Source organism: Tamandua tetradactyla, chromosome 11 (genome assembly GCF_023851605.1).
Source record: "Tamandua tetradactyla isolate mTamTet1 chromosome 11, mTamTet1.pri, whole genome shotgun sequence".
Taxonomy (NCBI): domain Eukaryota; kingdom Metazoa; phylum Chordata; class Mammalia; order Pilosa; family Myrmecophagidae; genus Tamandua; species Tamandua tetradactyla.
In genome coordinates, this window is record NC_135337.1 from 49,992,684 (window position 1) to 50,020,453 (window position 27,770).

Here is a 27,770-nt window from a genome sequence, read left to right on the forward strand (position 1 = left end):
GAGCCATTACAGAAGCTTTTATCACGCTTCTGACCCCCTCTATAGGGAACTCAGAAGCTGGCTGGTGTCCCCTTCATGGGTCCCTTGCCCTGCACTGGCTGGAAAGTCTAACTTGGGAAAGTACTCCCTGAGGTGGTCCTCCTCCCAGAATTTGCCCTCCAGGCAAAAGCAGCTTAGACAACAAAAGTAGAGTATATAAAACTACAAAGGCAGATAGTCTGGGACAACAGCCTGCAGACTTCAAATCTCTGGGAGGGGGAGGTTTGTCCCCAGGAAAACAGAGGGGAACCAAACTCCTGTAAACAGGGGAACTTCAAAACAACTAACAAGCAAGGACCCAGGACAAGACAGAGGCTCAGAAAGAAAGGGAGAGCCCTGCACGCTGCATTGCCTTGGGCAGACCTTCCTAATATGAAAGCTGAGACTCAAAAAAATCTCTGTTATCACCAGCTGGTTACAAAACCAAGAAACAGTCACCCCAGGAAGGAAACTGCAACGTTAACATTTAAAAATATTAAAATGTACAGTGGGCAACAAAAGTACAAGGCAAAGAAACAGGAAATGATGGTCTATCAAAAGGAAGAGGATAAATGTACAGAAAACACCAATGAAGATGAGAATGGGTGCACTGAACAAAGTCTTTAAAAAATGATCTCAAAAATGCCCAAGGAGATGAAGGAAAATACAGAGAAAAGAACTAAAGGATATCAGGAAAACTATGAACAGATGATATGAGAGTCTAAACAGAAAGAGGGAAATTTTAAAAAAGAACAGAAGAGAACTACTAGAGTTGAAGAGCACAATCACTGAAGTGAAAAATGCCCAATAGGGTTTCAAGAGCAGGCTGGAACTGGAAGAAGAAAGAATTAGCAAACTTAAAGACAAGACACTTGAAATGAGAAAGGGTGAGGAACAGAAAGAGAAAAGAGATATTAAAAGTGAAAATATGTTAAGACAGCCATAGGATACCATCAAGTATATACACATTATGGGTGTCCCAGAAGGAGGAAAAAGGGGCAGAAGGAATAGTCAAAGAAATAATAATAAACCTCCCAAACTTAGAAAATGATATGAATATGTATATCCAAGAAGCTCAGAGAACACCAAATACGATTAACATGAAGAAAAATACACCTCATCATATATCACACTATCAAATGCAAAGGACAAGGAGAGAGTTCTGAAAGCAGCAAGAGAAAAGCAACATGTTATGCATAAGGGAGTTTTAAATTGAGTTCTGTTTTGTCATCAGAAAATCTGGAGGCAAGAAGGCTGTGGGTTGAAATACTTACAGTGAAGAAGGAAGACAACTGGTAGCCAAGAATTTTATATCTGGTGAGAATCTTTCAAAAAAGGAGAGATTAAGATATTCTCAGATAAACAAAAGCTTAGGAAGTTCATCATCATCATAAGAAATGCTAAAGGGAGTTCTTCAGACTGAAAGGAAAGGACACTAAACAGCAGTTCAAAGCAGAACAAAGAAATAAAGACCTGCAGTGAAGGTAACCATTTGGGCAATTATAAATGACAATATTATTGTATTGTATGGTTTGGTATGTAATTACTCTTCCTACTTAAGTACTGATGTTAAAACACAAATTCATAAAACAATGATATATCAAAGCTTTTGGACATACAATGTACGAAGATATAAAGTGGGAACAAGTACCAAAAAAAAAAACAGTGATGAGAGGGGAGAAAGAGGTTTGAGAAAAGTATATGTACATGCTATTGAAGTTAAGTTGATATCAATCCAAATCTAACTGTTATATATTTAGGATGTTAACTTTTAACCTCATGGTAACTGATTTAAAATATATTCAGATAGAAATGAGAAGGAATTCAATATGGTACAGCCAATGAAAACAAAAAATATAAACGTAGGCATTAATAGATGTGAGGGACACATCATAACAAGGGCATGATACTTACATAGGCTAAACAGCAAAATGGTAAAAACAAAATAAAAAACAAAAATAAATAAATAAAAACAAAAATATATACAAATAAATAGCAAAATGGTGGGGAAAAGTCCTCTATTATCAATAGTAATTAAATGTAAATGGTTTAAACTCGCCAGTGAAAAGCAGAGATTGGCAGAATGGATAAAAAAGCATGACCAAATGTGCTGGTTTGAAAGTATTATGTACCCCAGAAAAACCATGTTTGAATCCTAATTAAATCTTGTGGGAGCAGCCATTTCTTTTAAAATCCTGATTCAATACTGTAGGTTGGGAACTTTTGATTAGATGATCTCTACAGAGATGTGGCGCAGCCAATTGTAGGTGTTATCTTTTGATTAGATGGAAATAGGACTCCACCCATTCAAGGTAGGTCTTAATTAGTTCACTGGAGTCCTTTAAAAGAGGAAACATTTTGGAGAGCATCAGAGCCTACAGAAATATCAGAGCAGAGCCGACACAGATGCTGACACTTGGAGAACAGAGACACAGATCTTAGGAGGTGCTTGGAGCCCAGCAGACGTTGCCATGAGATATTAAGCAAGCGAAGAACCTAGTGAGAACCAAGGGAAGCCAGGAGATGAAAGTGAGCTCCAGAGCAGCAAAGTGAGGAACCCCCACCCAAGAACAGAGGCTGTAAGCAACGGAGCCCAGGAACAAGGGACCTGCAGATGCCAGCAATGTGACTACCCAGCTGACAGAGGTGTTCCTGACCCTTCGACCTTCCTTGAGTTAAGGTATCTTTCATTGGATACCTTAGTTTGAACATTTTTATGGATTTAGAACCTTAAACCTGTAACTTATTAAATTACCCTTTTTAAAAGCCTTTCCAGTTTTGGTATATCACATTCTGGCAGCTTGTAAACAAACACACCAAACTATATGCTGTCTGCAAGATACTCAGTTTAAAGTCAAAGATACAGGTAGGATGAGGGTGAAAGGATGGAAAAAAATATTTACCATATGTGCTGGTTTGAAAGGAAGTATGCCCCCTAAGAAAAGCCATGTTTTAATATAAATCCCATTTCATAAAGGTAGAATAGTCCCTATTCAATACTGTATATTTGAAACTGTAATGAGATCATCTTCCTGGTTGATGTGATTTAGTCAAGAATGGTTGTTAAATTGGATTAGGGGATGACATGTCTCCACCCATTTGAGTGGGTCTTGATTGGCTTACTGGAGTCCTATAAAAGAGGAAACATTTTGGAGAAAGAGATTCAGAGAGAGCAGAGAATGCTGTAAGACTACGAAGCAGAGAGTCCACCAGCCAGTGACCTTTGGAGATGAAGAAGGAAAATGCCTCCCCGGGAGCTTCATGAAACTGGAAGCCAGGAGAGGAAGCTAGCAGATGATGTCGTGTTCGCTATGTGCCCTTCCAGCTGAGAGAAACTGTGACTGTGTTCACCATGTGCCTTTCCAGATGAGAGAGAAACCTTGAACTTCATAGGCCTTCTTGAACCAAGGTATCTTTCCCCAGATGCCTTTGATTGGACATTTCTATACACTTGTTTTGATTGGGACATTTTCTCAGCCTTAGAACTGTAAACGAGCAACTCATTAATTCCCCCTTTTAAAAGCCATTCCGTTTCTGGTATATTGCATTCTGGCAGCTAGCAAACTAGAACAGATTTTGGTAGCGGAGAGTGGGGTGCTGCTGTTGTGGTTTGCAATTGCCAAACATGTTGAAACTGCTTTTTAAATGGATAAAGGGAAGAATCTGGAGGAGTTGTGAGAAGCTTGATAGAGAAGGCCTAGAATGCTTTGGAGAGACTGTTGGTAGAAATGTCGACTCTAAAGATACCTCTGATGAAGCTTTAGACAGAAATGAGGCACGTGTTATTGCAAACTGGAAGGAAGGCGATCCTTGTTTTAAAATGGCAGATAATCTGGCAAAGTTGACTAATGGTATTGGCTGGAAGGCAGATTTTAAAAGCCATGAACTTGGAAATTTAGCAGAAGAGATCTCCAAATTAAATGTCGAAAGTGCAGTCTGGTTTCTCCTTGCAGCTTATAGTGAAATGCGACAGGAAAGAGATAAGCTGAAAACTGAACTCTTGAGTAAAAAGAAACCAGAAATTGAGGTCCCAGAAAATTCTGGGCCTACAGAAAGGGAGACTCCAGAGTATAGTGTGGATTTAAACAAATGTGGAATGAGCACACCATGCAAGTAGTAACCAAAACAGAGTTGGGGTGGCTAAAGTAATTTTGGGTAAAACAGACTCTAACTCAAAAACAATTACAAGGAATAAAGATGTTCATTATGTACTGATAAAGGGAATAGTTCAACAGGAAGATGTAACAGTTGTAAACATATATGCATGTGTTAGTTAGAAAGTGTTGTGTATCCCAGGAAAGCCATGTGCTTTAATCCTGATTCAATATTGTAGGATGGGAACTTCTGATTAGATTGTCTCCATGGGGATATAATTCACTCAATTGTGGGTGTGACCTTTTAATCAGATACAGCTGTGACTCTGCCCATTTTCAGAAGCAAGACACATGAAGAACAGATGCTTCAGAGGTGACAGAGACATGGATGTTTGGAGATGCTTGGAATGCCAACAAAGACAGCACATGCCTAGACATGGGCCCATGAGATGCTAAGCAGCCAAACCCCACAGTTGTGTCCTGGAGGAACTATGAAGGTCCACAGACACTAAGAGAGGAAACCACTGACATCAGAATCTGAAAGCAAAGGAACCAACAACGAGGACCAGGAGATACCAACCAGGTGCTGACACAGGTGTTCTGGATGGCATCAGCCTTTCTTGAGCAAAGGTAACCTCTTGTTCTACCTTAATTTGAACGTTTTCAAGGTCTTACAACCAAAACTTGAAATTTAATAAACTCCTGTTTTAAAAGCCATTCCACTTCTGGTATATTGTATTCTGGCAGCTTTAGCAAATTATACATGCACCTACCAGCAGCATCCCAAAATACATGAAACAAATAGTTAGATTTGAAGGGACAAACTGACAGTTCTACATTAAAGTAGGAGACTTTAACACACTACTCTCAAAAATGGCTAGAATATCTAGTTAGAAGATCTATAATGAAGTACAGGATTTGAATGATACACTACACCAACTAGACCTAACAGACATATGTAGAAGATTGCATACAACAAAAACAGAATACACATTCTTCTCAAGTGCATATGGATCATTCTCTATGATAGAACATATATGGTGGGTCACAAACCATATCTCGATAAATTAAAAAATACTGAAGTCATATAATTATATTCTCTGACAATGACAGAATGAAGCTAGAAATCAATAACAGGGAGAAAGGGGAAATTCACAAATATGTAGAAATTAAAAACATACTCTTAAATACCCATTGGATTAAACAGAAAATCAGAAACAAAATTAGAAAGTATTCTGAGGTAAATGACAATGAAAATTCAACATACCAGAATTATGAAATGCAGCAAAAGCAGTGCTGAGAGAGAAATTTACAGATCTAAATGCTAACATTTAAAAGATTAAAGACTTCAAATCAGAGACCTACCCTCAAAACTGGAAAAAGGAGAAAAAGAAGAGCAAACTAAACCAGAAGGAAGGAAGTAAAAAAGATTAGGGCAGAGATAAATGAAATAGAAAACATAAAAAACAATATCAACAAAAGCAAAAGTTTTTGAAAAGATCAATAAAATTCACAAAGCTTTAGCTAGACTGAAACAGAAAAAGAGAGGCTACAAATAATGAAAATGGGGGCATTACTACTGACCTGTTGAAATAAAAATAATAAGCAGATACTGTGAACAACTGTAGACCAATAAATTAGACAACCTAGAAGAAATGGGACAAATTCCTAGAAATATACAAACTACCTACATTGACTCAAGCAGTAACAGAAGATCTCAACAAAACAATTGCCAGTAATGAGATTGAATCAGTAATCAAAAACATTCCAACAAAGAAAAGGCTGGTATCAGATGACTTACAGGTGAATTCTACCAAACATTACAGGAAGACAACTACAATTCTGCTCAAACTCTTCCAAAAACTGAAGAGAAGGAACTAGTCCCTACCTCATTCTATGAGACCAACATCACCTTCCTACCAAAGCTGGATAAACCACAAGAAGAGAAGACTACAGACCAATATCTTGTATGAATATAGAGGCAAAAAGCTTCAACAAAATACGAGCACACTGAATCCAACAGCATATTAAAAGAATTATACATGATCACATGGGACTTATGCCAGGTATGCAAGGTTGGTTCAACTTAAAATCAATTACTATAATCACCACATTAATAAAATGAAGGAAGAAAACCACATGATCATTTCAAATGATGCAGAAAAGGCATCTGACAAAATCTAGCACCCTTTCTTGATCAAAGCACTTAGAATACTAGAAATAGAAGGAAACTTATTCAACATGATAAAGGGCATATATGAAAAGCCCACAGGTAAAATCCTACTTAAAAGTGAAAGACTAAGGATGGGCCATGGTGGCTCAGCAGGCAGGGTTCTCACTTGCCATGCCAGAGACCTAGGTTCAATTCCTGGTGCCAGTCCATGTAAAAAAAAAAAAAAAAAAAAAAAGTAAAAGACTAAAAGCATTCCCTTTTGTATGAGAATATGAGAACAAGGCAGGAATATCTTCTGTCACCACTGTTATTCAACATTATATTAGAAGTTCTAATTAGAACCACTAGGGAAGAGAAAAGAAATAAAACGTACCCAAATTGGAAAGGAAGAAGTAAAACTCTCATTATTTGCAGATGATATGATCCTATAGGCAGAAAATCCTGAAAAAAATCCACAACAACCATAGAGCTAAAAAGTGAATTCAGCAAAGTAATGGGGTACATGATCAACACCCCAAAATCTGATGAACAATCAGTAGAACAAGTCAAGAAAAAAAACATTCGGCTTTTGGAATCTTGAGCTTCCAGAGATGAGTGCTGCAGCTCCATGCAGGAGTCACAACACTGGGGCAGGAGTCACAACAGTGGGGCAGGAATCGCGGTATTCTACTTCACCAGCAGCAGCACTAATTCATCTGCTTACACTATTTACATGGAAAAGATAAATATGAAAATGAAGATCTAACAAAGTATGGCTGACCTGAAAATATTTTTTCATGTGTGGACAAACTCTCCATTTGTATACCTTTGATTACACAAGGGGGAGAAGATAGAAGACATTCCAAAGGAAGTGCTCATGGACCGTGCACATCTTGCAAAGGCCAAAGCATTCAAAACTACAAGATGAAAAACATTAATGTGGTATACACACCTTGGTCTAACCTGAAGAAAACAGCTGACAGGGATGTGGGACAGAAGGCTTTCAGAGGTAAAAGGCTGTGAAAATTGTGATAGGAAAGAAGTGAATGAGATACTGAATAGATTAGAAAAGACCAAAATGTAGCAGTTATTAAACCTAGCGGCACAGAAAGAATAAAGATTGTGAAGAAAGGAATGAGGAAAAAAAAAAAAGCCCAAATTCAGGAATGAAAAGGAGAGAAAAAAAGAAATGAAGAAGGAAATGAGTAAACTTAGAAGCCACTTATCACTAATGAAAGTTGAGAATTTCATTATTTATCTTCAAATCAGGACAGCAATGATTCAGATGAATTCATGTGAATGGAGAAAGGACCTTTTAAGCATGTGAATTTAGAGACATTTGTAGACATTTTGATTTCAGTTATGTTCTAAATTACAAAAATCCAACCAACCAAAACAAAATTCTACCTTCATTCTACATAAATAATAATTTCACAGATTTTTTTTAAGACCTCTCTCTTGCTGACAGGAAATGATCATTTGACTGTTAGACTTGAACTGTATAGAAATATAATATAGTTGGACTTGAAGATAGCACATAACTTTGGGAAAGTGAAAATATTTTTGCTAGAACATCTCTTGGTACTTCATGAAAGTTGGCTGCCTTTGTTCTTGAGACAGACTTTAGAAAGAACCAACCCTGAAAAGTATTTCTGTTCCTGTGGTCTTTCCCTGAAAACAGATCTCTTAAAAAGCTTTTCATCTTCTTAAAATATCTTCTATATTAAAAAGAATGTGTGATGGGGCAATAAATGTGAATGGTCCCCCGACCCCATAACTGATTTACTGACTGGAAAAAAGAGACATGATTTTGAAGATGACAGTGGTATTTTCAGAAGATTGCTGGCTTCAATGTTTATGTATCATTGTGTTGTCTTCAACTGTTAGCTTAGTGAGCCTAAGGCTTTCAGTTTGTCTTTCCTTTTCAATTCTATTATATTTAAATAAATCATCTACACTAATCAAGGTTGGACTTTGTGGAGTTTTTATCTGAGCACTAAGTAACCTAGGCCACATATATTACAACTTCCAGGCTCTAGAGACATTTCTCAGTACTGAAGCAGGGATATAGGAGAAAGAATGCTCTGAGTCATTTTGGTAATGTATGTTACCTGATGTTTGTCTTGGAATATACCTTGAAGCAAAAGTCCACATTACAATTATGATTTTAGAAAGAATTAAACATTTTGTTGGCCAGTCAAATTTGTTTACTTACCTTGAAATAAGATTTATTTTGAATTCACACCTGAGAATTTAGATTTTTCAACTGTTAAGACTCAGTAACTAATGTTACATTTAAGATGATCTGAATGACCAGCTAAGGAGTGTGATTCTGAATGGAAGATACAGTTTCCTTGCAGAGTATAAAGTAACCCCTCTACAAAGTGACAAAACAAAACAATGAAGGGGAAAGAAAACAAGCTTGCAGTACAGGAAGGACACAAACTCACATTTAACTACATCCTGAGGTCTACATGCAGCATTCTTATTCTTTTTTTTTTTTTTTTTTAGCATTCTTATCAACTGTTTTCTATTTCAGCAAAAATCTCCTACAAGAAATATGCTACCTGTAACAGCACTTTGATACTGTGGATAAAACCAAAAGACTTTAGTGTATCAATATATCCCAAGTTGGTCTTTAGGGTTGAACTGGAAAGTTCCCTTAAGGGATTCTGAAGGGGTTAAAGACAATAACTCCAAAGATTAGTGACTTTGTGTATGTGTGTGTGTATGATATTTAGCCTGGAATTCTGCAATTAAGAAAATTGTAATGACAAGGCCCCCAAACCCACTGAACAGGGAAAAAATAGTCTTTTCAATAAATGGGCATGGGAGAACTGGATATCAAGAGCCAAAAGAACGAAAGAGGACCCTTACCTTACACCCTATTCAAAAATTAACTCAAAGTGGATCAAACACCTAACTATAAGAACCAGTACCATAAAGCTAAGAGAAAATGCAGGGAAACATCTTCAAGACCTAGCAATAGGAGGTAGCTTCCATGTGGGAGTCTTGGGTTCAATTTCCGGTCCATGCACTTCCCCAAAAACAAATGAACAAGCAAAACAAACAGAACAATCAAACAAAAATTCAACAAATGGTGTTGCAATAACGGGATACTCACATGGAAAAACTAATGAAATGTGACCCTGCCATACAGCATACCAAAAAAAAAAAAGAAAAAAAGTGAAGAGGCTGCCAACTCAGCGAGAGAAAACATTTGGAAATCACACATCAGATAAAGGTCTGATATTCTGTATACAAAAAGAAATCATACAACTCAACCACAAAAGCACAAGCAACCCAATTATAAAGTGAGCTAAAAATATGAATAGCCATTTTTCTGAAGAGCAAATACAGATGGCTAAAAAGCACATGAAGAGATGCATTAACTATAAGGGAAATGCAGATCAAGACTACAATGAGATATCATCCCACATGTATAAATAATGGTTGTTATTAAACAAACAGGGAACTACAAATGCTAGAGAGAATGTGGAGAAATCAAAAGACTTATGTGCTGCTGGTGGGAATAGATCATGGTATAGCACTGTGGAAAACAGTTTGGTGGATCCTTAGGAAACTAAATTATCGAGTTGCCCTATGTCATGGTTAGGGACAGGTGTCAACTTGGCCAAGTTGTGGTACCTGTTCATCTGATTGGGCAAGCACTGGCCTGTCTGTTGCAATGAGGACATTTCATAGGATTAGGTCATGATCACGTCAGCTACATCCACAGCTGATTCCATTTGTAATCAGCCAAAGGGAGTGTCTTCTGCAATTAGTGATGCTAAATGCAATCATGGGAAGGAAGCCTTTTAAGGAGGACTCAGAGGAGACAGGTTCCATTCCTGCTTTGGCTGGTGAGCCTCTCCTGTGGAGTTCATCCAGGCCATCCATTGAAGTCATCGGCTTCGCAGCCTGCCCTGTGGATTTTGGACTCTGCGTTCCTACGGTCACGTGAGACACTTTCATAAATTTTATATTTGCAAGTGTTCCCTGTTGATTCTGTTTCTCTAGAGAACCCTAACTAATACACCCTATGACCCAGCAATACCACTAACTCAGTATATACCCAGAAGAGCCGAAAAAAGTGACACAGACATTTGAAAACCAATGTTCATAGCAGCATTATTTACAATCACCAAAAGATGGGAACAATCCAAATGCCCATCAACAGATGAGTAGATTTACAAAATATGGTATATACATACAATGGAATATCACGCAGCACTAAAGATGAAATGACGTCCGCACATGACAAGATGGATGAGCCTTAAGGACATAATGCTGAGTGAAATAAACCTGACACAAAGGGATAGATACTGTATGACTCCACTTTTATGACCATGGTAAGGTAAAATCAGAGGCTTATACAGAATATAGGGGACTTAGAGATACACAGAAGCTAGAGATGGGTGAACGGTTAGTTAATGAGATTGAAGTTAAATGTAAGGGAATAGATAGAAGTGAAGGTGGTTCACTAGTCGGTCTATAAGTAATATTACCACATTGAAGGTGAGCATAATTAAAGGGTTTGTATAGACCCATGCATCCCGATTAATACTACTGATACAAATAAGTTCTTGCATGAACTATAGCAAAGGTATGCATCTTGTACAAAGAGTATATAAGTTTGTGGTACAGGGGAAAAACTGCTATTGCACGCTATGGGCTATGTTTAACAGGAAAACGTCAATAGTACCACAGCAACACCAGGGGTAAATAATGGGGGCGGAGGGACAAGAGTTAAGTGGAGGTTTGGATTTCCTGTTTAGTAAGGGTATGTTTATTGGTTATCTTTCTCTTGGGAACAGTGAAATTATCCGAAATTGAGTGTTGATGTTGAACATCATACATGATGCCCAATGAATGGAGGTAGCTGATGGATGCACTGACTTCGATGTACAATGGCAAACGACGGTGTATGCATATGATCTCATATTGTGCTGCTACAAAAGGAACAAAGTTGTAAAGAATGCAATATTTGAATGAACCTATGGGACATTTGGTGAGGCAAAATAAAGCCAGAAAGAAAAGAGAAAATATTGTATGGCCTCATTTAGAAAATACTTATAAGAAAACAGGGGCCTAGATGGTAAGCTCTTGTAGCAGTCACACTGATCTGCAGTGGTAATTGTTATTTCTGGATTTTGAGAGGCTGCGTTATATATGTATAACCTGGTATTTGGAGGTAAGAATGAAGCCACTCAGGTCAGGATTAAAGTAATTAAGAATACAGGGGTAAGGAAGACATTCCTATATTTTAGAATTGTATCTACTCTAAGAGACCAAAGGAAGAAAGATTTATTTTGTCCAGAATTTAAATTTTCTGTAGCACATAATCTAACTCAACCTGTCTGGATAGATCAGTTCATCTAAAAACAGAGGGCCCAGAATAAGAATGAGGACTTTTAATCCTGTACAATTTAATGTAATGACTGGATACATCCCAGGGTATATTAAGCAGATAATTAAAAAGTATTGCAAAGTCCCTTGAAGGAGGGGAGAAAAAATATGGAATAATTAAACTTTACCACCAAGGAAATCCCTGATACTGTGTCAAATATTAGGGACACCCCATATCAGTAGGCCAACCCTTGATCTTTTGGCTTGGTCTTGTGAAGCTTATGTATGAAGTAGAGAGGCTTAGCCTACCTATAGTATGCCTAAGAGTTACTTCTGGAGGACCTCTTTTGTTGCTCAAATGTTGCCTTTCTCTCTCTAAGCCAACTCTACAAGTGAAATCATTGCCCTTACCATTATGTGGGATATGACATCCAGGGATGAAAGCTTCCCTGGTGGCATGGGAGATGACTCCCAGGGATGAGTCTGGCCCTAGCACTGTGGGATCAACAATGCCATCCTGACCAAAAGAGGGAAAAGAAATGTAACAAATAAGGTATCAGTGGCTGAGTTGAAGTAGAGTTGACAGGCTACTCTGGAGGACACTCTTAATGCAAGCTTCAGTTAAGACTTTGCTACCTACCATAATTTGTCAAGCCCTAATCAAAATCATTCCTTCCAATCCTAAAGAAAACAGCTAGGGTACTATATAAGATTCAATAAAGGTTCCATGCACTAGCATAATTTTCCAGAAACCTACAGCCTCCAAATGGGTCCCTGGGCCAGATAAGTCCTGAAACGCAGAGGGGCAAGGCTCTCCAGAACATCAACTAGTTCCATCCCCCATCACATATTATCAACAGCCCTTCCAACATGAAAATAAGTTAAAATGGGTATAGCCCAAATATCCCTAAAGAGAGGGAGAAAGATCAAAGGTGATAGTGGAATCGCACACAGAAGGTAGGGTTTAACAGATAAGTATGATTGCTGACTTATTATACTGATCATTATATTGATTCTTTTAGTCTCCAGTATCTTAGAGCAGCTAGAAACCCATACCAAACTCTGAAATCTGTCCTACAACTAATTTTTGTGATGTGCTTTGAAATGCATTACTTTTTTGTATATGTTATTTTTCACAAAAAATTTTTAAAAAATTATAATAAAGTATGTTTTTATTTTGAAGGACCAAAAAAGAAAAAGAAAAAAACTGCATATATAATAGCAAGCAAAACAATAAAATTCTAGGAATATCTCTTACCAATGATGAAAAGACTTACACACAGAATGCTACCAAACATCACTAAAAGAAAATAAAAGATTTCGATGAATGGAAGGATATCCCATGTTCATGGATTGGGAGACTAAATATCCTTAGTATGTCAATAGTGCCGAAAATAATTTATAGATTCAATGCAATTCCAATCAAAATTCTAGCAACCTTCTTTAAAGAAATGGGAAAAACCTACCATAAAACTAAATGAAAGGGTAAGGGCCCCGAATACCTAAAACCATATTTAAAAAGAAGAATGTGGCTAAAGGACTCACATTTCCTGATCTTAAAATTTATTACAAAGCCAGGAATCAAAAGAGCATGGTGCTAGTACAAGGACAGACATACAGACCCATGGAATAGAACTGAGAGCTCAGAAATCAACCCTCACATTTACAGCCAACTGACTTTTGAAAAGATGGCAAAGTCCATGTAATTGGAAAAGAAGTTTCTTCAACAAATGGTACTGGGAAAACTAGATCTCCATTTGCAAAAGAATGAAGAAAGACCCCCCCATCTCACACCATATACACAAATCAACTCAAAATGTATCAAATACCTAAATACAAAAGGCAGAACTATAAAATTCCTAAAAGAAAACACAGGGAAATATCTTTAGGATCCTGTGTTAAGCATGGTTTCTTAGACTTAGGCACCCAAAGTACAAGCAAGAAAATATAAAAATAGATAACTCCTCATTAAAATTTAAAACTTTTGGCTCTCAAGGAACCTTATTATGTATGTACAATGACAACCTACACAATGGGAGACAATATTTGGAAACCATATATCAGATAAGGGTTTAATATCCAGAATATATAAAGAAATCCTTCAATTTAACAATAAAATGAACAGCAACCCAATTTAAAAAAGGGCAAAAGACCTTAATAGACATTTCGCCAAAGAAGATATACAAATGGCCAGAAAGCACATGAAAAGGTGCTCAACATCATTAGCCATCAAGGAAATGCAAATTAAAACCTCAATGAGATACCATTTCACACCCATTAGAATTCCTGCTATTAAAAAAATGGAAGATATCTAAGTGTTGGAGAGGATGCAGAGAAAGAGGAGTACTCATTCATTGCTGGTGGCAATGTACAATAGAGCAGACACTGTGGAGGAGAGTTTGGTGACTCTTCAGAAAGGTATGTACAGACCTACTGTTCTAGTTTGCTAGCTGCCGGAATGCAACACACCAGAGACGGATTGGCTTTTAAATAAAAGGGGATTTATTTTGTTGGTTCTTCAGAGGAAAGGCAGCTAACTTTCCACTGAGGTTCTTTCTTACGTGGAAGGCACAAGATGGTCTCTGCTGGTCTTCTCTCCAGGCCCCTGGGTTCCAACAACTTCCCCCAGGGTGACTTCTTTCTGCATCTCCAAAGGCCTGGGCTGAGCTGCTAGTGCTGAGATGAGGAATGCTGAGATGAGGAATGCTGAGCTGCTTAGCAGTACTATGTTACAATCTCTCATTTAAGCACCAGCCAATTAAGTCAAATGTCACTCATTACAGCAGACAGCCTCCTAGCTGACTGCAGATGTAATTGGCAACAGATGAGGTTCATGTACCATTGGTTTATGTCCGCAGCAACAAGACTAGGTATGCTCACCTGGCCAAGTTGACAACTGAATCTAACTAACACATGTCCACCCCTTGTCAACTTGGCAACTTCAAGCATCACCTTACATAGATGTAAAAATTCTCCTGCTGTGGACCTGTGAATCTCAAAACAATTTGTCTGGTGCCAAGATGCAAAGGAGGATATTCACAGGATAGAGATTGTCATTTCCATAGGGAGAAACTGGAACACAGATGTAAAACCTGCAGGGCAAGCGCTGTGGGATCTCAAAGTCTGAAAGTCATTTATCCTTCGGCTTTAGAAAGTGGCAGTCCCACCCCTTCCAAGGGCCTATGCAGTGGCCTGCCTCTTTACAAATCAACCTCGGGGAACATCGAGGAGACCACCTCTGGGCTCCACTCTCTCCAGGCATCAGGGCCACCCCTGGGCTCTCTGCCATTTCTGGGGCACACGCTTAACCCCTCCACATGGTGGCAGCCAGGCTCTCCCAGTCCCCCAAGGAGCGTGCTACGCCTTTTCCAAGGCCCGAGGCTGCACAATTCTTCCACTGCAATGAGAGGGGAGACTCATCCTCGCCCTTCAGGGTAAACTCACCCTCTCCACGTATACAGGTGGGTCCACTCTCCTGGCCGAGGTTTCTTGGCTTCAGACCCAAACTTCCATAGTTCTCACTCTGCAAACTCCAATCTCTCCCTTTTGTGTCCTCCTTTGTCAAGATTGGCGGTGGTTTCATTTACACCAACAGTCTCTTCAAGCCCTCCAAGACTTCTCCATCATTCTCTTCACGGTTCCTCCAAAATCTTCCCTTTAGCCATCCCAAAACTATTCCAACATATCTGGTATTTGCAAACCGCAGCAGCACCCCACTCTCCGGTACCAAATCTGTTCTAGTTTGCTAGCTACCGGAATGCAACACAACAGAGACAGATTGGCTTTTAAATAAAAGGGGATTTATTTTGTTGGTTCTTCAGAGGGAAGGCAGCTAACTTTCCACTGAGGTTCTTTCTTATGTGGAAGGCACAAGATGGTCTCTGCTGGTCTTCTCTCCAGGCCCCTGGGTTCCAACAACTTTCCCCGGGGTGACCTCTTTCTGCATCTCCAAAGGCCTGGGCTGAGCTGCTAGTGCTGAGATGAGGAATGCTGAGCTGCTTAGCAGTACTATGTTGCAATCTCTCATTTAAGCACCAGCCAATTAAGTCAAATGTCACTCATTACAGCAGACAGCCTCCTAGCTGACTGCAGATGTAATTGGCAACAGATGACGTTCATGTACCATTGGTTTATGTCCGCAGCAACAAGACTAGGTATGCTCACCTGGCCAAGTTGACAACTGAATCTAACTAACACACCTACTTTATGACCTGGAAATCTCACTTCTAGGTATATACCCCAAAGAACTGAGGGCAAGGACTCAAATAGACACTTGCACACTAATGTTCATAGTGGCATTATTGACAATTGCCAAAAGATGAGAGCAACTCAAGTGTCCGTCAGCTGATGAATGGATAAATAAATTCTGATATATACATAAAATGGAATATTATTCAACTGTAAAAAGCAATGAAGTCCTGATACATGTGACAACATGGATGAAACTTGAAGATATGTTGAGTGAAAGAAGCCAAACATAAAGGGACAAATATTATAACATCTCGTGGTTTTGAAATATAAGAATAAGTAAACTCAGAGTCAGAATATAGAAAATGGTTATCAGGGATCAGGATGTGATAGAAAAGTAGAAGTTAAGGCTTAAAATGTAGCATTCCTATTTGGAATGATGGAAATATTTTGGTAATGGATGGTAGTGATGGTAGCACAACACTGAGAACCCAATTATAGCACTAAAATGTATGTCTGATTAAGATTAAATGGGGAAATGTTAGGTTGTATATATGGTAACAGAATAAAAATTTAAAAAAAAGTCCATATAACTACATGACTCAGTGAATCCTAAGTTCAATTAACAGTATAAATTATAAAAATGCACTATCATTAATTGTAATAAGTATTCCACACCAATACAAGGTGTTAGTGGTGGGGTGGTATATGGGATCCTGTATTTTATGCATGATTGTTCAGCAGACTCACTGGTTTGAAAGGATTATGTTCCCTAGAAAAGCCAGTTTTTAATCCACACAATTATAGATTAGAGAGAGATATGACTCTACCCATTGTAGGCGGAATTTACTGGAATCCTTTAAAAGAGGAAATATTTTAGAGAGAGAAATGAGAAACATGAGAGAAAACAATGAGATAGCCATGAGAAACACAGAGCCCACTCAGCCAGAAATCTCTGGAGATGAAGAACAAATACATCCCCGGGGAGCTTCATGAAACAAGAAGCCTAGAGCGAAAGCTAGTGGATGTTACCAAGCTCATTATATGCCTTTCCAGCTGACAGAGAAACCCTGAACATTATCAGCCTTCTGAAACCAAGGTATCTTTCCCTGGATGCCTTAGACTGGACATTTCTATAGCCTTGCTTTAATTTGGACATTTTCACAATCTTAGTACTGTAAACTAGTAACTTAATAAATTTTCCCTTTTAAAAGCTGTCTGTTTCTGGTATATGGCATTCCAGCAGCTAGCAAACTAGAACACACTGCTAATAGTATGCATTTCAATAATAAATATACAGTAGCTGTGTTAGTTTGAATCTGCTGTGTACCCCAGAAAAGCCATGCCCCTTAATCCTCATTCAATATTGTTAGGTGGAATCTTTTTTATTGTTTCCATGGAGATGTGACTCATGGAACTATGGGTGGTAATTTTTGATTAAATGGTTTCTATGAAGATGTGTCTCCACCATTCAAGGTAGGGTTGCTAGTGAAGCCCTTTAAGAGGGAATCATTTTGGGACAAAGCCACCAGAACCAACATTGCCCCTACAGCCAGAGACCTTTGGAGATGCATAAAGAAAATGCTCCCAGGGAAGCGATTAAAGAAACCTGGAGAGAAAGTTAGCAGACATGCTGAGAGAGAAACCCCAACCATTACTGGCCTTCTTAAACCAAGGCATCTTTCCTTGGTTGCCTTAATTTGGACATTTTCATATTCTTAGAACTGTAAACTTGCAACTATTAAATTCTCCTGCTGTCCTGTTTCTGGTATATTGCATTCTGGCAGCTTACAAACTAAAACAGTAGCTCAAATTAGTGGTGATGGTACCAGTCTACTTTGAACTGATCAGATAATACTAGAATACTTTATTTAGCTCTACAACACTTTTAGATAAATGTTTACTAAAACAAGCAATGAGTCTTTACATGTTGTATGAAGATGACAAAATTGGGGATAAATAGCTTGGCAAAGACATGATCCACATGATATTTGTATCAAATTTCTGAAGAGTTATACGGCCAAGGGTATTATAATTGCTAGGGGAACGAACAGTACAGTGAAATCATTTAAACATTTATTGAAAATCTATTATATGCTATGTGGAGATAATATTATTAAAATGACACGATCTTTTCCCTTACGAGCATGCAATCCAGAAAAGAGTGTTCTAACAGCAGAGATACCCCTGAATGGAACTTCTTCAGAAGGGGGTGACTCCCAGGATTGCATGCCCTTTTGATAGGGATGATGTAGGGGAGATTCAGTTGCCATAGGAGTTACCGCAACTAAATTGCTCTTCTACTATTCAATGAAATTTGGTATCATACAGAATAAGGTACACAACTAAACTGTCCACAAAAGACAACCCTTTAAAGCATCAAAATTGTGTTTCAATTCTCTTTGAATTTTTTTGAAAATTTGCTACTAGACATTTCTCTAATATATAATAAGGCAAAGTTTTTATACCTTATGGAGTTTATGGGCCTGTTTGTTTCTATACAAAAGGGTTTGTCACTGCTGGTTTTTCAGAGATCTTGACTCTTATTTGATCATTTCTTACAAATTAAATTTCTCTAACCCTCTTTGGCTAAGTCTACATTTTTTGTTCTACTGTACTTTGGTTCCTTCTTTATCACAACACACGGTATTTTATAGTATTATACACAGTATAATAGTTACTCATGTGTTTCTTATGCTGCAGCAGACCTTTTTTGTAGGTAAGAATGGTACTTCTTCCATTTGGTATCTCTAGTGTCTGGTAATAAGTGATTAATAAAATAATAAACGTCCCTAACATTTCCCATCCTTACTATTTTAACCAGTTTGACTTACAACAGCTAAATGTTGCCACACAAACTATAATAACAAGTAAATCAAATCAGTAACCTATTTTATGCATAAATTCTAAGTTAATAGATTATAGGTAGGAATCTAAAGGTCTACCACATTGGTAATTCCTTACAAGCAGAGACTAGCCATGTACACTATTTTATTCCCAGCCCATCTAGTATACTGTACCAATAGTTGAATGAATGGAAGTGGTTCATACATTCTTTATTAGTGATAACAACACCACTTTATTTCTGCATTGTGGACTTTTCCATTTATTTTAAATATTAAAATACTTAAATTTTATTTTTATGACCCACATTTTAAAGGGTCTTGAGATTGTTTATATAATACATATTTTTAAAAAACAGGATGAGAAGAAATTTAAGATTGAACCAGAAAGAATTTACACTACATCCATTATACAGTATCATATTATACAGTAAAACAGTACTTAAAAAGATTTACAAGTACAGGAAAATGCTCACATTAACTAAACAAGGATACAAAACCACAATATATAATATGGCCCTAATTGTTAAAGACAAATTTAAATATTAAAAAGCCTAATAAGGAATACAATAAGACAGTAACATCAGTTAACTTCATATCTGAAAGATAGCAGGTATTTTTTGTTTCTTCTTTATGCCTTTCTAAACTTTCTTGACTATGTAATTTTACAGTCAGAAAAGTTTTCAAAAGCATAAGCGCAATGTTATATGCAGAACAATTTCTTTTTTCTAAGTTTATACATTTTCTTTTCCCTCAAATTATGTTGACTTTTTCTGCCATCAAGTTTTGATATATTTTTGCAGGTTAGGGTATTTGGTTTTCTTTAAAGCATGTTAGTACTAGAAGATGCCAAAAGATAACAGAAATTCCATATGTTATAGTTTAACATGTATTCATTCCTTCATTTGAACAACCCCTAAACACATCAGAAGGTATAGTTTATTTTTTAAAAGTTTCTTGCTTTTAGTGGAAAGAGATTTAGGTCACAAGGTTTTATGTATGAAGCCTATGAAAAACAATTTTAAAAATACTTATTGGAACTTAAATCATTAGATGAGCCTCACTGTAAATTAAATCTTATAATTAATGTACCTACTGAATTTTTTTATTTTCACCTGTGCCTTTATATTTTGAGTACATCTATTTCCACTGTGTACTAACAGAGGAAAACCTTTATTAATACAGAAGTTACCAAAACTTAAACCGAGACTACAGTCTGATGGTATTAATACCAAACAAAACTGTCAAAGAAATGTTCGAAGTACTTGAACTACTTTTAAAGACTCAAAAATTTTAGAAATACCTATTTAAAAGTTATATGATAATTACAAATATTCTTACCAAATCATAAGAGGTCGTTTCTGCTAAGCACCTGTGTTTCAAGTTATTGCTCTATTTCAAGTTCATACAGGAGAAACATCTAAATGTTTCACACCATTTTTGAGAATGTTTAAACTCTCATTTGTTAAAAAAAAATTACCAATTACCTAGAAAATGAATAAATCTTTTATTAAGCTGTATCTGAAATTTAGGTATTTGAAATTAAATTAAAAATTTTTTCAAATATTATTTTCTATTATTTCAGACCAACTCCCATAGTCTGCTCAAACTAATAATAATTTACTATATTTCAACATCACAATCATACCCTAGGTTGACATCTGTTAGAATACTAAACAAGCAAGTAACAATTCTTATGTAAAGAACACTTCAGAACAGAACCTCAGTATATATAATCATATCTTAAAAAAAAAAGTCCAATTAAAAATTTTGTTGAGTAGCTCTCAGGCAATTAAATAAAATCTACAATGACTCTTCCCAAGTAGCTCAATCATTCAAGAAATGAACTGCTATCTCTTCAGTTACCCGTTCACCATTAATTTCTTATTAGTTCAAAAGACTACTACTCCAAACATCTACTGTCTTATGTTCACAATCTGAACTTCCTGACAGACCTACATTCTTCAACTACAAAGGGCTCCATTAAGGAGACAGCTCACGGGAAATATTCAAGGGGCTTATTGTGACACTTTTTTTTTGTTTTTGGCACCCTAGAAACATTACTGTACCAAAATATGCTCTTTCTTTCACAAAGTCCTCATTAATTATACTTTTAATCTTCTCTCATTTCATGCGAACAGAAGATTTGAGAATGAATTTTTAACCTATACCTCAGCTGGTAAAATTTGTATTAATGTATTATGGCACAATGTATACAGGTACAATGAAAAAGAAATAGCATCATTGTTCTATTCTTTAAATATAAAATAAAGCAGCAGCTACACATACTCACACACATTATTGGCTCCTCAGTCATCCTCCCCAAATACTTCTTTTGTTGTTGATCATTTCCAGCAATAATAACAGGCATTTGCTACCAAATAAAATAGACAATTTTTGAAACAGCAAAATATTTTATGTCATATATAAGTTCAGAGATGCTATAATTCAAAGCAAAATAATTATTTTTTTCCTCTACAGGATAAGTCCACAGAATTGGCCTTTTATTCTGCCTCTAAATTGTACAGCTAAACCATGAAGAAATAACTCTGTTAATAAAAGTATTTTCAAAAAATTAATAAGCTATATATATGACTTATTAGAAATACAATGTGTAACAATCCACTAGAGTAAAAGACACAAATAAAGAATTAAAGTTAGGATAAGTGACTTGGTCTGTGTGATCAGGTTTCCCAAGAACTGCTCACTCAATTTCAGCACTGCCACCAGCTGCAGCAAGGCAATCTGATCCTGTTCCTGCTGTTGGCTTCAGACACTGCTCTTACCTAATAATTGCCACTGAAGCAGTAGCCAAAGAGCAGTTTCACCACAAGGACAGAAAGACTAATACAAGTGAAAACAACAGGAACAGAATGGTCAAGTCTTGGAATCAAAACTCCAAACTTCACTGCACAATCTTGTGGTTTTTTTTTTTTCAAAAAAGCTATGTTCCGCCAACATTTTTATTAATATCAGTTTATTTAGCACTAGGAAAAATAAACTATATGAACTTTCAGCATGACAACTCAATAAATCAAGAAAGTATTCAAGAGACAGAAGAGAAAAATTCACCAAGCTACTACTCAGAATAAGATAATACTTCAGCAATAAGCCAAGTGTCAAAATTTCTAAAGCCAAAGGGCTTAAAAAATATGGCTAATAAGAATACACTGCAGGCAAAGCTTGTATAAATAAGATTGAGTGGAGGAAAATTAAAACTCATTATATCTTAGAATTACTTTCCATTAGAACCTCTTCAAATTTTGAATGAAATTCTATGAGAAAAGAAGGCCTGCACTGAGATTTTATTTTATAGATAAACTGGATTATGAAATCATAGGTATACACTCCTATCCAACCTAACCCAGTACTGTCTCATTAACAGCTCAGCTAGGCAATTCATTTTTTAAGGAACTTACCCCCAAAGAATTTGCTTCAATAGCAGTCTGAATCCCAGTACATCCATAAGCTATCTCTTCAGTAATTAAACAAGCATCAAAACATCCAAGACCGAGGCCCCCTGCAATATCAAAATGTTTTAAGAGTCCATTATAATATGCAGTGCATCTCTACAAAAATAAAGTTAAGCTATTCTGATTACTTCTCATATCATGTAATTTGATTTAAAAGCAAATTTGCAAATGCAATATCTATAACAAAAGAAACTAAAAAAAGTGTTCTGTTTGGCATGGTAACTTATACTTCTCTAAAATAAGTTTTAAAAATTTCAGAAGATTCTCTTATGATTTGTAATGTATATCTATCCTGTCTAAGGTTCACTTTTTAAAAACTTTATTCAACCCTGCTTAAACTTTGAGTGAAGGAAAAAAGTAACAATCACATAGAAAAAGGGATAAAGGTCTCAATAAAATATAAAAATAGAAGGTAGGACTAAAATGAAACAAACTGAACAACTCTAAAGAGAGAAGTTACCAAGGTTTAGGATCAAGCTAAGGTTGAAACCAGTTGTCAAGAAGGAAAAATGCCTCTAAGAGATTTTCAAAAGCAGGCAAATACTGAATTATGAAAAGGAAGGCAAAGGTTGGAATTGATTTACTACTCAGAATGACTGGGTAGAGTTTCACAATTTTCCTTGTTCATTAGCATTCTGGAGTTAAAAACATGAAAAAAACTTACCACAACTCTCTGGAATGTGTGTATTCATCAAACCAAGTTCCCATGCTCTTTTAATTAGAGGAACAGGGTACTAAGAAAAAAAGAGAAGAAGGAAGTCAGTTAAAATATACTTAAAATCTAGAGTGTTTGCTTATGCGATTTGGTTAAAAATGTAAAAGATTTTCTCTCCTTAATATGTATAAACTAGGCACTGTGACAGTGGCTCAGTGGCAGAATTCTTTTTTTTTTACATGGGCAGGCACCAGGAAACAAACCCCGGTCCTTGGGCATGGCAGGCAAGCACTCTTACCTGCTGAGCCACCGTGGCCCGCCCATCAGTGGCAGAATTCTAACCTGCCATGCCAGAGACCTGGGTTTGAGTCCCCGTGCCTGTCTATGCAAAAATGAATGAATAAATAAATAAATAAATAAATAAATAAACCTACCTCTCCGGTTTTATCATATTCTGCAGCAACAGGGATTATTTCCTCTCTGGCAAACTTACGAGCAGTAGCTTGAAATTCTTTTTGCTGTTCAGTGAGCTCTAAAGGAAAGTTATTTAGAAAACATTAAAACAGTACTATGGACCCTATATGTGGAAATTTATATTTATAAATTTTTATAAATTTTAATACATTTATAAAGGGATTTTAATGCTTGATTAACCAGAAAGTCAAAGATGATAATATGCTTTCAGAGTAATCAATATTTCACTATACAATATAAATAAGTCCATGTCAGTACAAAGGCCAAAGGTGGTAAAGTTTCCAGTTTACACAAAGGAATAATATAAAAATTTGTAGAGCTCAAGTGAATTTTTCTTTTCTAACTAGTGAGGTAAAAATAATTCTTGCAACTTACTAGTTCCTAAGCAGATTTTTTGAATGCATACTAACATTGAAATGAAACCAACATAGCTATGTCTCTAATCTTAAGAATCAGTCTCACTTATGATTGAGAAATACTCAGTGACAATAAACAGTTAAAGTGTTTCAAAAAATCATATAAGAATATCAGTATCATAATTTAAATTTTACTCCTCCTTTAAACTCATAAATTTAAGTCTGTAAATTAGCATGGAGCAATCGGTAAAAGTGACTGAAAAAGGTTTTTCAAAAGGTAATGACACAGGGCGGTACAATGGTGGCGCAATGGCAGAGTTCCTGCCTGCCATGCATGAGACCCGGGGTTGATTCCCAGTGCCTGCCCATGCTGGGGAAAAAAAAAAATATATATATATATAAAATGACAAAAAACCTTGCTGTAATGCTAGTTAAGTGGTGCGCAAACAATTAAATTACATAAAATATGCAGTTGTTACTGTAAAATTAAATAAATGAATATGGTAACTGGACTGAGGATAGGAACCGATCATTAATGGCATCTTTCAAATTCTTGTCATCACAGGGTTTTAATGTGGTTATATTGAACAACAAAGGATAAGTGGAATTTAAAAGATGTATGAATATCTAGAGCCAAAAGACTGAGAGCAGAAGCAGAGATGAGAATGAACAAGGTTATGTTTAAGGATACTGTAATTCTTCATATGGGGATGTAAGAAATAAAATGTAAAAGGCATTAAAATTTTGGTGCTGAACTGAATGGCCTAAAACCAAATCTCTCATTTTATAAATAAGAAAACAAAGGCCCAGAGTAAGGAAATGATAGCCCCATAGTCTTATAATGAATTGGCAGAAATATGATTAGAGTTGCTGTCCAATGTTCTCTATGTCACGATTCCTCTAAGATTGGGGTCAGATCATGAAAAGGTTGTGAGTGAGTTAAGGGTAGGAAGGGCAGTGACCTACTATATATCACTTGAGAAACTACTTGCATCCATTCAACACATTCTAGGGACTTTACATATATAACAGTTTAATTTTCAAAGAAATCTTGAGTTGTAAATACTATCCCCATTTTATACATAAGAAACCTGATGCAGCTGGCCATAGGTGTTATTCCTACTTCTTTGAGTGTCTTACTACTGAGTTAGATCTGCAACAAGCAGAAGTTAGGGAGCAATAACAGCACACTAATGCTTACATGCCATAGAGAAACAAGAGCCACTGCCACAACTGCTATCCTCACATGCTTGAAAATTTTCATTGAATTTTGTCTTTAAAACTTTATAAAGAGAAACAACAATCTTACAAAAATACAATAAAAAACAAAACCCCATCACCCTAGAGAGTTTTAAATCTGTTATTTATACCTGGGTGTGAGCTGGTTTATCTCAAGTGCCTATTAACTATTTTCTAAGATCAACTGAACTGAGAAAATGGGTTTTTAACTGGAGGAAAGATAATTTTGAAGCAAGAAGCATTTTAGGAGGCAAAGGATGCCAAAGTTAGGAATTATTATCCCAATTTTTTTGCCTGCAGCCTTACCTCACAAAGGAAAGGAGAAGGAAAATCCTATTCTTTTTTTCTTTGAATCTACCACACGGCTTTTAGGTCCCAGACTGAGAACTCCCATCTAGAAACTAGCACTAAAACTACAGTTCTGATATAATTATGACCAAAAGAGGCCTTATCCTATTACTAAGCACCTGGCATTGTGTGCCTCGTGCATATTTAATGAATATTTGTGGAATTCAAATTTCTAACTTGAAGACTATCCATATATCAGCACATTTATAATTGATTTTGGGCTACACACTCAGCTAAAAAGGAAGGAACACATACATGTTCGTATGCTGCTAACACAGATCAATGAGTAAGGTAGTATGCCACCGAGGAAAGCAGGATCAGGAAGAACAATTTGCGGATGAACAATGATGATTGTTCCTACTGACAAAGACAGGCATTACACTATCTACCAAACATACTCCACAAAAATACGCACTTAGAACTGCATATATATATAACAAGTATAAGTGTAAAGTCCATGGACAGATCATATACATACCAAAATTAAAACCAAATCCTGGCTCACGTTGCAGGGCAGCTTTTGTATGTTGTGATCGCCAGTAAAACCAACTACTTCTCAGGACCTGTAAGGAACAATTTTATTAAAATAAATCTGATAAATTAAACATTAATCAAAGAAGAGATAACTGACAATTAAACACCAATACAGTAACTTGCTTGACTACATACAAAAACAGATTTTAAAATCATTATTTCTTAAATGTGTTCAATTATGATTTAATTTTTCTAATTAGCCAATTAACGGTTATATGAACACCTATCACAGGGAAAATATTTTGAAAACTAATGGAAATAAAACCAATCAGTGGTGTTTGTACCTCTGAAGTGGAGGTTTCCCAGGATGAGGAGTCAGGGGTATTAGATTTATGCTGCTATTCTGGAAATCTTACCTCTAAGCTGCTAGGATGTTGGTGACTGGCGTTCTGGGGTGAGGACAACAGGACGGCATTTTACTGTATTGGGGAGCTGCCTAATCTATCAACTTTGTTCCCAGTCCCTGTGAGCCTCACAGGTATGCCTCTGAGAATCTCCCACTTGGAGTATTCCATTTCTAAGATTACTTACTCTAAATAAAAACCAAATTAAGATGAAAATATGTTCACTGTTTTCTGCTGTTGCCTATTATAAATATCCCTTAGTATGTTCTAAGCCAAGGGTTTGCAAACTCTGGCATCTAGTTTTTATAAATAAAAGTTCACTGGAACACAACCACACCTTGGTGACTACGGTTGCTTTCACAGCAGAGCTGAGTAGTGTCCACAGACACTACATGGTTCACAAAGCCAAGAGTATTTGCTACCTGATCCTTTACAAAAAAAAGTTAACTACTAACATATGCCTTGTCTTTTTATGCTTAACAACTACAATGCACTCTTATTTAAAGGAAACATACAAAGGAATATAATCAGACATATACATATTATTTATTTTTGTAATCGTTTTATTTATTTATTTATTTATTTTGCATGGGCAGGCACTGGGAAATGAACCCGGGTCTCGGATATGGCAGGCAAGAACTCTGCCTGCTGAGCCACTGTGGCCGGCCCAGTAATTCATTTTTAAAGTCAAGACAATTTAATGGACACAAAGGTAATCTTTTGCAATTAAAGTTAAAAAAAACACAATAGAAAATAACTGAAACAACCAAAATTACGCAATTTACACATCCAAAGATTCTAATGGAATCCAAATCTGATGAACAGGTAGTGAGAGAAAAAGAAGCTGAACAAAATACTAAATGATCAAGAACTGAACTTGCTTATGTTTTCTAAAATCTGTAAACAGAAATTGTTCATTTTGTAGACAACTCCAGCCTACACTCACCTACATTTTAGGTGATCATTATTAGATTAATTATTATTCTAATTTAAATCGCCCTTTTAAAATAATAAAATACTGCACATTACAATTTGAAAAAAAAAATTGAGAAAAAAATCTCAGAGTGTGAGTTTATCTTTGTTGCAATTTTCATTACTTTTGGAAGTAAAACTTGATTTCTGTGGTCCTCGGTCCACTCATCAAAGACCAAACCTATTTTTATTTAGAGTCACATTCTATGTATTAATTTATTGGATCCCCAAGCTAAACCCAGGATTACTAAAGCACTATTTTTATTCCTATTTTATACATGAAGAATCTGAAGTTCAGAAAGATCAAATATAATTACGTAAAGTCACTCTACTATTAGGTAGTAGAACTAAGACTCCATAAAGAAAAAAAAAAAGCTCTACAAAAATCAAGACCAAAAATTTGATTCTATTATCAATACCTATTTAAACACCATTATACAAAAATCAAACCTCCTAAAACAGGTAAAATTGTCTGTTGAATTTCAATAGGGATTTCGTTGATTTAATATAATTTACAGTCAGTTTACATGTGATTTTTCAGGAAAACATCTATTATATAAAATAAAATACAAAAGTAGCTGTACTCAGGGAACAGTGCTCATCAACGTGTTCTTCATAACAATGTTAGGCATCTGCATACAGAGAGCTGGCTTAATAGAAACAAAATACAGAACTAGCACAAAATTTAGAGTTAGAATCCTTAAGTCCAGCTCTGCAAGTATCATTGTGAT

General features: G+C 36.3%; 1 protein-coding gene and 1 pseudogene across 1 annotated transcript in view; one reads left to right on the plus strand and one right to left on the minus strand.

Moving 5' to 3' along the window:
* Positions 1-27,770, minus strand: part of ACADM (acyl-CoA dehydrogenase medium chain) — a 73,559-nt gene that overhangs the window by 44,053 nt on the left and 1,736 nt on the right. Inside the window, exons 2-6 of the mRNA XM_077120590.1 lie at positions 25,668-25,752; positions 23,207-23,304; positions 22,782-22,851; positions 22,064-22,164; positions 20,938-21,018 (exon numbers count right to left, since the gene is read on the minus strand). Of these exons, the coding sequence (XP_076976705.1) occupies positions 20,938-21,018; positions 22,064-22,164; positions 22,782-22,851; positions 23,207-23,304; positions 25,668-25,752 (435 nt within the window). The remainder of the gene's footprint in view (positions 1-20,937; positions 21,019-22,063; positions 22,165-22,781; positions 22,852-23,206; positions 23,305-25,667; positions 25,753-27,770) is intronic.
* LOC143650146 (coiled-coil domain-containing protein 25 pseudogene) lies at positions 7,142-7,563 on the plus strand (annotated as a pseudogene).